This window comes from Carassius carassius, chromosome 49, assembly GCF_963082965.1.
Source record: "Carassius carassius chromosome 49, fCarCar2.1, whole genome shotgun sequence".
In the NCBI taxonomy this organism is placed as follows: domain Eukaryota; kingdom Metazoa; phylum Chordata; class Actinopteri; order Cypriniformes; family Cyprinidae; genus Carassius; species Carassius carassius.
The window spans coordinates 23,115,416-23,127,643 of NC_081803.1; the positions used below are offsets into that span (position 1 = coordinate 23,115,416).

Genomic DNA, 12,228 nt, shown 5'->3' on the forward strand with positions numbered 1-12,228 from the left:
AATATATTTATGATTTATCTGATCATTTGATGATATATATTGTCATTAAATAGACCATACAGGGCAACAGCTTATGGTTTCCTAATATCTTCTTCCCTGTGATGATGAATTAAATATTATACACCTTTAAAGACATTCCTGAAAACTGTGAGTAAGTGTGAAACTAGGAATCCTGGTTAAACGTGTCCAGGAGAACGGATGAAAACACGTCGCCTACTACTTTTTCCATTTTAATTATCTTATTTAATAACAATAGTTGCACAGAGAATAGTGTTGGTTTAATCTAATGAAGACTGCACAGAATAAACCGAGGGACCGTGAAATGGCACGCGACTGGAAGCCAAATTTGAGTAAAAGTCTCCAGAGTTCTGCATTGGCCCAGTTCATTTACAATCAGTGCACAGTAATGCAAGCTTGTGAATGAGACGTAAACTGGTCATTTGTGCAGAAAAACACTGACCCCTCCTGGTCGATCTGTGTCATGTAGTCCAGAGAGAGAGTGTTCGACTGTTCAATGTGACACATCTAAGCTGTTTTTCCTTGTATTCTTCACTTTAACTCAAGTTTGAGGGCTGTCCGAAGGCGTTTTCCCGCTTGGAGAACCTGAAAATCCATCTGAGGAGCCACACGGGCGAGAAACCCTACGTGTGTCAACACCCCGGGTGTCAGAAAGCCTTCAGCAACTCCAGCGATCGAGCCAAACACCAGCGAACACACGTCGACACGGTGAGTGGAGCCCGAGAACCTCATGAAACGGAGTGTGTCCGCACTTAAACACTCCCACGCAGCACTAACAGACTGTGTCTCTGCAGAAACCCTACGCCTGTCAGATCCAGGGCTGCGCCAAACGCTACACAGACCCCAGCTCTCTGCGCAAACACGTCAAGTCACACTCCTTAAAGGAGCAACAAGCCCGGAAGAAGGTACAAGTATCACCAAAACACTTCTGTTTATTCTGATTTCTGAAGATCATGTGACACTGAAGACTGGAGGAATGATGCTGAAAATACAGTGGAGCATCACAGAAATAAATTACACTTTAACACAGATTCACACAGAAAACAGGTATTTTACATTAGAATAATATTTCACTATTTTTACTGTATTTTTTATCAAATAAAAGCAGCATTAGTGAGCAGAAGAGACTTCTTTTCTTCTTAGTTTGTACAGAAATACTTTTAAAAAAGATCATTTTGTGTTCCACAGATAAAAAATAAATACATAAATGCATATAGGTTTGGAAATCTATCCACTCAGAACAGGATTGCACACCACAAGCACCGTCTCTCAAAGAACGAACACAGAGTTGTGCGTTTGTGACACTGAATGTGTAAAAGAGGGGTGTTGATAACCAAGTCTCTAAACTTGTAACTTGTTAGCGGTCTTGTGTTGTAGCCGTTCATTATCACGGAGGAACCAAATAAAGGTCACATCACCATAGATACAGATTCCTCAGGTAGAGAAAAAATACTGCAGCACGTCACCCTGCGCTAATACACCATCTGTCCAATCATTCTCATCTATGATTATTATGAATTACTCAGAATATAGTGTATTATTACACACTCTAAATATAATCACACAGGTCGAGAGCTCCAAACGCTGCGATATTTTAAGCTGTGATATCAAACCATATGCCCATGATTAATTACAGTATATTCCACTCAATTAAGCAAAAGATTAAGAGCCGATTTTCCATGCCATTATCTTGCTTTAAACTCGTTTGGAAAGTAAATGCAGTCTTTAATCAACATGAAATCATATTGGACAGCTTTTTCTTTTTCAAAATTATTGTGAATGGTTTATCGGTGTATGTTTTTAAGCTGCAAAATAGGCATTTGCACTTAGTTTTAGCATAGAATTCAGTAACTTCTACAGTAAATAAAATAGAACATTTTTCACTCAGAAGTTACGGTTTTAAATTTCACAAATAATTATATGGAAAGAGCAAGTAACAATTAAATATGGGATTTTTAAGTAGAAACAGTAAAACATTTATTTTCTTACTCTAATAATCTCATTTTTGCAATGTACTTTATACGCAGACTTTATACAGTCCGGTACAAACCGGTAACATTTAAAGCATTTATGTATGTTGCTTTATAATAATGCATTCTTAAATAATTGTAACCAAATCTAAAATGCATTATAATATTTGAAGTTTTTTTCATGCATTTTAATGCATTGCACTTTCTAAACGGTGTAATAACTAATAGACAATATTCTTAATGTGCTTAGAATTATTCATGAGGTCATACAATGCATTATAAAGGTATAATTAATGCATTAAAGCTACTTCTATAATGCATTATATATAAAGGCTTTAAGTGAAGTGTCGGCATAAAGTGGTGAAAGCGTGTGATGTTGATTTGATGTGTTTGATGTGATGTGATGTAGTTGAGACGCAGCACAGATCTGAGTCAGGACGAACTCACCGAGTGTTTGACCGTTCAGCCGCTGCAGCACAGCCTCGCACCACTGGACCTGATTGAGACCAAGTGCCAGTCACCCATCGATGATCTCTACACTGGTACGAAACATTATTGATGCTTATATGTGAGTCAGAACAACAGTGTAAGATGTTTTGATCTATATTGTGTCTCTTCTTTTAGACTAGTGGAAAGAACACTTTTTATCTATTTGTGTCTGTAGATTTCAATTCCAATACATATCTTTAAAGAACTTTTTATTGATTTGTTTCTGGCACACAGCAGATTTTACAGTTGTATTCCTCTCTGTATATTTCTGAAGGTTTGTTCATATTTCATTTACACTGATTTAAATATTTTACTCCTGAAAGCATAGTGAAAACGTGTTTGTTTTCTGATTTGTGGAAAAAAAAAAGAGAAATTCAAACTAATATCTCAACAAAATCAAACTAGAATTTTGAATCTGGCTTTATCCGATCTTCAGATTTCTCTTCTGGAAATGTATGCAAAATAGTACAAATTTTAAAACAGATAATGTCTCATTTGCATATTTAAATAACAGTGATTTTAAAACGGCAAAAGATACAAATAGGCGTCCGTCTAGTGCATATTTACACAGAAAAACACTGGAAAAGCAGTGCAGTGTAATGCAAAAAATGCATTCTGTGTACACTTTCAGTATATTTTGGTTATTTCATTTATTTTTCTATTGTAGGGATGACCCTAAACCAGCCCAGCCACACAAACACCCTGCAGAACATGATGCAGATCCCAGGCGCTCCACACACCCTTCAGACCCACATGCAGCTGCCGAGGTAGTAAAACTTGATCAGTTTTCAATGAATGGCAAAAATGTTTTGAGCTCGTAATATTAAATCAGAATGTTCTCATCTTTCCGCTGACGTATGACCAATCATTTAGTGCTCTTAAGCTCCGCCCCCGCAAGCTCTGAGAACCACGCCCCTATCTCAACATCCAATCAAAAATCAATTCATAGAAGCAGATCCGACCCAACATTTTTCTTTTTTTTTTTTATATGGATGTACATGAAAATATGGATAAAGAAATGTTTTGTCACTACTTCCGACTTGATTAATTTTCCTATGCGGACTTACATTAAATGTATTACATTTCAATGAAACCAGTGTTATTTTAGGATCATTGACGTGATCATTTTTAATTCGTATTTTTAATATTACATTTTTATTTTTTCAAATATATATTGAATAAATATATAAATATATATTGAATAAGATTTTATTTTGAGATTTTTTCAGTTCCCACTTTAAAGTTCATATTTTTTTCTGTGTTTTTTTGTTATTTTTATTAGTGCTTTTTGTCTATATGCTATTAGTTTATCTAATTTTAGTAATTTTAAAAATAAGAAATGTTGCCTTGGCACATAGTTTATATATATATATATATATATATATATATATATATATTCAATTTTAGTTACAATTTATTTTAAGTAACACATTTTTGTATGGCTTTTTCTGATGAATCATTCACAATATGTTTCCTAATGACTTCGAAATCAAGCCAAGTTTAAAACAGTCATAGGACGTTTCTAAACATAACATTATTTTGTGTATTTGGTGTAATGAAATGTGTTTACATGGTTTAAGGTAAAAAAAAAACATAATTTTCCACATACTGTACATTATTGTTTCTCTTCTATGCCCCTCCTTCTGAAACATGTTGATTCTTACAAAGCTCATCGTTCTGAAAAGCGAGGTGTGCTCTGATTGGTCAGCTGTCCAGTGTGTTGTGATTGGCTGAATGCCTCAAGCATGTTACGGAAATGTTATGCCCCTCACTGTACTGTGATGTGTGTCCCAGCACGATGAGACAAAACCAATAAAACCCATTACAAACGAGGTATTTTTTGCATCCAGAAGGGACATAATTACTGATTACAATGACTTGTACTGTGTTTTTTTACACATTGCGCTGCGTAAACATAAAACCATGTCTGCATTTGTGATCGGAGAAATGAACAAACAACAAGCTCTACTATTTAAATATGAAATATTAAATTCTTTAAATATGAAAACATACTTACAGGCTGTGAGTCAGAAGTGCCTCACTTTACACAGAACTGCTTCACTTTATAGAAACAGCCGTTGTGCTACAGACGCATTGCAGACGTCATCGTCCTCCATAAAATACGCTGCACACATCTGAATATTAGGGTTGAACTCTTCTGGAACAGTGTTGAAACTTAACCACTGATTTCTAGTTGTGTCCTTTTTTGGCTAATCAAAGTAGCTTCTTTTTCACAATGAAACAATGTCTCCAGAACATGGCTCAGGCGGCAACAGAGTTATGCAAATCTTCCCACATAGTGATGTAGAGATGTGGGGGGCGTGTTTAAATGAGGCGTTTTAGGAGGGTGTGGACGAGTCTTACATTTTATAAAGAATATGTCTTTGGGTTTGAGACTTCAGTCTTTAGGGATCGTATCTATTGACTAACAGCTTTTTACACTCCAAAGAGAAATAAAAACTTGAAATCACATCATATGACCCCTTTAATAGCTCTGGTCATGCCATATTTGTTAAGTGACATGTTCACTAAAACATATCAGAGATCTGGATTTTACAAATTTAATTCACTGATTGATTAACGGTCTGCTCACATTGAAGGAAACGATAACGATATTCGATTTCCTCGCTGACAAATTAGTGTGTGTGAGAGTTTCGTCGCCCTGAGAATCACAGAATCTTTCCTCTGTAACGTCCTGCTGGGCTCAAAATTGTGAGCTAGTTCAGTCAAAGTCTGAAAGACATGAAAAAGGAGAAAAGACGGACGTTCATGCATCTATGACCGGAGAAAATGAAGGTACATTTGTATTCACTCAAAGATCAGAGCGCTGAAAGACAGGTTAGCCTCGACACCAAGCTGGCATCACTTCTATGCAGCAGTGTCTTTCAAGCTTGATGAATCGAGTCTAATAATCCGTGCTGGGCCGCTGAATGCCGTATGTTTTTTTTTCCCCCTATTACTATGTTTTTGGTCGAACCTCAATCGAGCAAGTTGCCACAAACTGAATCATTGTCTAGTTGACATTCATTTGGAGTTTGAATCGCTGTGACCGATTCAAAAGCATCTTTTCTTTCTCTCTGATCTGCGACAAATGCGTTCCTGGTTGTCATGGCTTTATGGCTGCAATAATCTGATTCAAATAAAGCAGGCTTTTCTCTGGTGAAAGGCTCCACTGCGCTTTTGTGTGTTTTACACGTCTGCTGTGGCAAGAGCGTTTGGGAAGAGGTTTATGTTTTTGGAGGCACATTCCTCCACTTGAAAGGCACAGAGAAGAACCTTTTCTGCTTTTCTGGAACCAGATGCGCATGGCTTCTTGCTGCTTGTGATTGTCCCCGCACCGGCGGTGGGCACGCCATACGCCACGGGATCCAAGGAAGACAATCGGCTCGTGAGATCGAGACCTACTCTGCCTCATTGGTCCCGATGCTATAGCCACCGACCAGAGAGCACCAGGAATTCAATAAGAGAATCATAAAGTGCGAGAAATACCCAGGCAATGGGATCGGCATACTTACCTCACTTTGTGCTTAATCAGTTGTGAAATGTACCTTAGTCTCCAGATTCTCTGTTAAAATCAGTTCGTCTGTTGCTGTGCCACTGTTCTGATGCACTTTTTACATCCAGGAATAAACACAATGCTGCTTTGGAGCCCTGAAAGAGTGTCATTGATGTCGCTGGAAACTAAATCAAACATTTGAAAATGGTGAACCAATATGCTTGAACTTGAAAGAAACAATTCAGGCAAAATTACTCATGTTAAACTCATAGTTATGAGTTCAGACTCGGGCTCCAAATGAATCACTAAATCACAGACTCTGGCTCCAAATGAATCACTTCACTGAAGACTCTGGCTCCAATTGAATCATTACTGCACAGACTCTGGGCTTCAAATGAATCACTACTGTGCAGACTCTAGATCCAAATGAATCACTAAATCACAGACTCTAGATCCAAATGAATCACTAAATCACAGACTCTAGATCCAAATGAATCACTAAATCACAGACTCTAAATCCAAATGAATCACTAAATCACAGACTCTAGATCCAAATGAATCACTAAATCACAGACTCTAGATCCAAATGAATCAAACAACATATAAGGATGAGTAAATGTTGACAATTTTCATTTTTGACTGAACTACTGTACTTCTTTAAAATGCATTGAACCGCTGCCTAGATTTAATATAAATGATTTATTATTGTAAAAGCGTCTAATTTCTCAGGCTTAGGGTTCCTGTGTCACATCAGGCGTCCCCGGGCCCTTCAGCGCTCCTGTCATCTCATCACACGCTGGACCAAAATACTCACAAACTCTCCAGATACTCCAGCCATCCCAGGACATCCCACCCTGACAGTACGGCCCTGCTTTCTTTTATATCCTTATCTGATCTATTTCATCTAAAAGTGTGATGATGTCATGGAATCCCTCAAATTAAGTTTCCACATTTAATTGTACTTAAATATTCAAATGATTAAAAATACAAATGATCTATAAAGAAATAGATTTTGGCCTATTTTTGCTCCATGATTTGGTAAGAATTTTTTTTTGAATTTTTTCTGATAAAACTGTAAATTAAAACGGAGCAGATAAAAAAAAAGAAAAAAGATACAGACCAGAATTTTGTGTTTGTATATCAATATGGTGATAAAAAATGATTAATAATAAATAATAATAATATTTTTTGCGGCAATAGTAGTATTATAATTGTTAAAAAAACATACAGCAAATATTTAGAAACTAAATATGAATTATTACTATTGTACCACTACATTAATACAGTGAAAAATGTGATTGTAATATTTTACTGTAAAAAATTAAAATAAAGAAAAATGTTATTATTATCAATAATACTAAAATTAATTTTACATAATTGTAAAATTACCATATTAATTTTTTATGGGGGAAAGATATACAGGCCAGAATTTTGTGATTGTATATCAATATGGTGATATAATTTTTTTTAGCAGTAATAGTAGTATTATAATTATTAAAAATAAAATACATTTTTAGAAAATAAATATGAAATATTACTATGTACAACTATAATAATACAGTGGAAAATGCTATTGTAATATTTTACTGTAATTTATTATTATTATTAATACTAAACTTAATTTTACATCACAGTTGTAAAATAACAATACACATTTTCATGTACCGCTATGCCTTAATTGCTTTATTTTCAAATGTTAAACCATCAAACTTTTGTTGACTGTTCTCTGAATTAAGTGAATTTTTACAAACTTTTTAAAGCAACCTGGTTTACAACCACATACAGCAACATACAATTATTTTTCCTGGTAAAAAGCTCAATTTTATACATTTAGATTTATATTGTGTCTTTTCTTTTCGATAACATAAAATATTATAGAGAAAGACAGAAAGTAAACTTTTCCTGACCAATTTAGTTATTGATAACAAATGTAAAATAACGATATAAATTGTTGTGTGATAATCACACAAAGCCATGCTGTGATTTAAATTTTTATTTAGATAACTAGTGCAGCAAAAGATAACCTAGCAGCCGTCCTAGCAACCAGATAGCACCACCCTAGCAACACTAATCGGCAGCACAAGTGTGTGGCATCCAACACTAAACACAAGGACATTTACATACAAGCCACATATGCAGTAAGCAGATGCAAAATGCATATTTAAGACGTGACTGCAAGCGGAGAACAAACTGGTCAGCGCTGAATGATTCACAATCTGGTCGTTCCACTCTTACAGCAACAGATGGCAGTCTGTCAGGCGAAGTCAAAAATAGATCCGCGTCTTAATCTCATCATACAAATTGTATACAGTTCTCCCTGAGAGATACTATAACCTTATTCTCAAGCCTGGATTCTTCAATAAAGAACGCAGTAGTCGGATTACAGCTGTTAGATTTGTAATGTTGTTTGATGTTGTGTATAATCAAATGGCATAATGTTTTTTTTTTGTGTGCATTAACTTCCATCAGGTTTCTCTGCTGATGCACAAACCGTGTTCTCATACGGTAACACACCGCAGGCTGCCAAACACATTACTCCTTGTTCCATGATGCAGATGCCCATGTTTGAGGACAATCTGGGCTCCTCAGACGCGTCTCAGTCAGAGCTGGACCTGCTGCACACAACTCTGTCAGGCATCGCTGGTAAAAACACTGACAGATACTATACATCAGCCTGGTGTGTGTTCCAGAAACTAGCATGCTCACGCTTCTGTGTGTTTGTGACAGCAGTGTTCGACTGCCAAACTGGACCTGAAGAGTTTTTGGGAGAGCAGGGGCCTTCGGTGCAGGAGGACAATTACCTTCACATCCGCAGCGTGGAGAGAAGCCCGAGTCGGATCTCATGCGTCTTTACTGAAGGGTGAACACACGCTTCCCTTCAGGGGATCTCATCCACCTGAGCAGTTTTTATCAACTCATCTGGGTTGAATGTTAAAACATTGAGTTTTTTGGAAGGAATTTCCTCATGGACTCCTAATGGATTTTCTATAGACTGTATAAGCACAGATGCCTGAAGTATTTGGACTTTTAAGCCACATTAAGCCTTCACTGGATAAAATATTGAAGCAAGTGTCTTGTATCTGTGCAACTCAAATGCTGATGGATCTTTTTTTTTTTCTTTTTTTTTTTTCACACCACAAAACTTAAATGTGCCAAATTTTTGTCTTAAAGGAATCGTGTTGAAGATGTGCTCACCCTCAGGCCATCCAAGATCAGGATGAGTTTGTTTCCTCGTCAGATTTGGAGAAAAGTAGCATTGCATCAGTGTCTCATCAATGGATGCTCTGCAGTGAATGGGTGCCGTCAGAATGAGAGTCCAAACAGCTGATAAAAACATCAAATACATAGAGTCTATAATCCATAATAACACTTCCTCCGGTGAAAAAGTGCATCAAAATCCAGCCACATATTTGTTAAAACGCTGCTTGATCTGTGCAGATTTCTCTCCTGATTCAGACCAGAACACTTTTTCACTGGAGGAAGTGTTATTATGGATTATAGACTCTATGTGTTTGAGTTAAAATCATCTTAATGCTGGATGTGTTTCATCTTTTGTCTTCTCCAGATGTTCACTGATGGACTGGAGTGCTGTGGATTATTGTGATGTTTTTATCAGACTCTCATTCTGACGGCACCCATTCACTGCAGAGCATCCATTGATGAGACACTGATGCAGTGCTACATTTCTACAAACCTGATGAAGAAACAAACTCATCCTGATTTTATAAGGCATGGCAGATTTTTGGATGAACTATTGCTTTAAAAAGAGTGTTTGTGTATCTTTTTGTACAATAAATTACATGCTTTGATATTTTAAGTATACAAATATTTTTGGGGGGCCACTACAGTATGTAAATAATTATTGAATAAGCAAAAGAATGCACTTATCACAGATTATAGCCATTTTTATGTAAATATTTATACATAAAAGATATGTTTGTTATGTTTTACTGACTAATGAGCATGAATTGCCTATTGAGGTTTACATATCCTCGTCCAGTTTGTGTGTGAACACCTTTTAATTGCTGATCAATGAATGCAGTAGTTGTGTATTTTATTTTAGGATAAATTACTTCATAACAGACCAGTAGTCGACTTAAAAAATAAATAAATAAATAAATTCACGTTAATAATAAAATGTATTGCTTTTTCTTTTATACTCTGTTTTTATGATCTAATCTAGAGCAATCTATCTGTTAACATTTTTGGAAAATATACACGTAAAAAAAAATCTATTTTAAAAAGTAATTAAGAGTGCCAATTGAAGTTTTTTAATATACTAATCTGGTTCTCTTTATTCAGCAGATGTGGTCAGAATTCATAAGTCCCGCCTTTCTCTTTCATCTCAACCAGAGCTGCTTTGGAAAGCCACGCCCACAAAGCGACGGGCACCTCCTATTGGTGCATTACATACGGTGTGTGAAAAGCCCACAATATTACTTTTTACAATACACGCTTGCATTCGTAGAATTCGATTTCATGATAACACAAGAAATGTTAATAATTGTACTTTATTAGGCAAAACATATAATTAATACACACAGCTGGGTAGATTACTTGGAAATTGTAATCCATTACTGATTCCTGATTACATGACAAAAATTGTAGTTAGTAACGTGATCCATTACAATACACATTTTAGATAATATAATCGGATTACTTTTGACCTAACTTGTTTCTCATATTGATTTAAATAGGATAATCATATGCCATATTAATATAAAAATGCAGAGGAAAAGAAAATGCGTTACATTTGTTGTTAATAACATAAAGTGCATTAAACATTACATTACATAAAGGTTTCCTAAACTGGAGTTTGTGACAGAATTCCAGGGGGGTCGTGGTGTGTTTTATGAAAAGCTAATAATTAATTAAATCATAAAAATGTGAAATTAAAATAAATCAATTTTAATATAACAACATTCAAATAGATTATATTTGTTTACCTGCATGTCATGTGATCATTAACTAACACCACAGGACCATGAACATGCAAATTATTAACGTATTACCTTAAAATCTCAGGGGAGGATTCAAATAAACATATTCTGTGAAAGATTCGGATGAATCTTGAAAAAAAAAAAAAAAATTTGGGAATCCCTGCATTACATGTAAATGAGAAATAATGTGAATTTGTGCATTGTAATGTGTTTAAAGAAAAGAAAGGCCTTCCAAAGACACACTAACACACGGTTAAATTATATTCTGAGTGATAATTAAAATAAAAACGGTTCATTAGTAGTTGATGTGATATTGAAATGCTAAGGAAACACGTTTTGTAAGTCCAGTGGTCAGGATGCTGTGTGTTCTCTCAATGTTATGTGTAATGGTATCCACCTGACACCAGCTTTTTGTTTTGTAATTAACATTTTTTTGTCTTTGTGTGAATGTCCACAAAATTGTAAGACCTTATGAATGTGGAGGAATTAGGGAGAGTCAGTTAATTATGGGTAATTTTTTGCCATTGTGTGAATAATACGCAATCATGTAATCAATAAAAAAATATTAAAACCGTAGTCAGACTACGAGTTGTTTTTTTTTAAATGTAATTAAATTTAACTTACAAATACTTCATTTTTGTAATCTGATTACGTAATCCAGACTCCGCCCTCTTTCGGAAAACGAAGGGAGTTCTAGCCAGAGCCGTTACGGCTCTGGTTCTAGCCGTCAGCGGCCCCGCCCTTTACAAACAGCGTCAGGTTTGGTTGCGCGCTGAGCTGTATATATCCCGCCGTAGGCTCCGCCTCCCTCCGCAGCGTCAAGTTCGTCTGCGCGGCGAGCTTTATAGCAACCGTTGCCCTGAGCTGCAGCGCCGTAGTCACCGTAGTCCTGGCGACTGTAACCCACCAACAATAACAACAACAACCTCCTCCTCTCCGCTCATCCTAACCGCCACCTTCCTCCTCCTCATCCTCACACCAGTCCAGGTGAATATCTCCACATTAACCGCTCGCTTATAAACACGCTCAGTGTGAAATGCTCGTGTGTTTCGTGTCTGTGTGCTGATGAGTGAATATGAAGCTGTTGTGTGTGTGGTGGAGGTTTAATTGGGTGTCGATCTGCTGCTGCTTCATTCTGCTTCTATCCAGATGTTTCTCCTCCCATCTGCTTTCACTCATTCACCCTAAACCTTACTAAACGACACCTGTCTCGGTCTGAATAGTGTTCACGAGCATCGTCTGTGACACCAAACCGCGGGAAACGCGATGAAAACGGTGTTTAATCGAAGCGCCGCGTCATTTTCTCTCGAAGCAG

The 12,228-nt window shown here is 36.3% G+C and overlaps 1 protein-coding gene across 2 annotated transcripts in view; it reads left to right on the forward strand.

Moving 5' to 3' along the window:
• The window catches only part of glis3 (GLIS family zinc finger 3), a 22,213-nt gene extending 13,099 nt beyond the window's left edge, over window positions 1-9,114 (forward strand). Inside the window, exons 5-11 of one of the 2 annotated variants that reach the window (XM_059544283.1) lie at window positions 565-726; window positions 813-923; window positions 2,398-2,530; window positions 3,145-3,244; window positions 6,703-6,833; window positions 8,443-8,616; window positions 8,701-9,114. In XM_059544283.1, coding sequence (XP_059400266.1) covers window positions 565-726; window positions 813-923; window positions 2,398-2,530; window positions 3,145-3,244; window positions 6,703-6,833; window positions 8,443-8,616; window positions 8,701-8,837 — 948 coding nt within the window. In that variant the 3' untranslated portion in view covers window positions 8,838-9,114. The remainder of the gene's footprint in view (window positions 1-564; window positions 727-812; window positions 924-2,397; window positions 2,531-3,144; window positions 3,245-6,702; window positions 6,834-8,442; window positions 8,617-8,700) is intronic. The other variant, XM_059544284.1, reaches the window with a different exon arrangement.
• The last annotated feature ends 3,114 nt before the right edge of the window (window positions 9,115-12,228 follow it).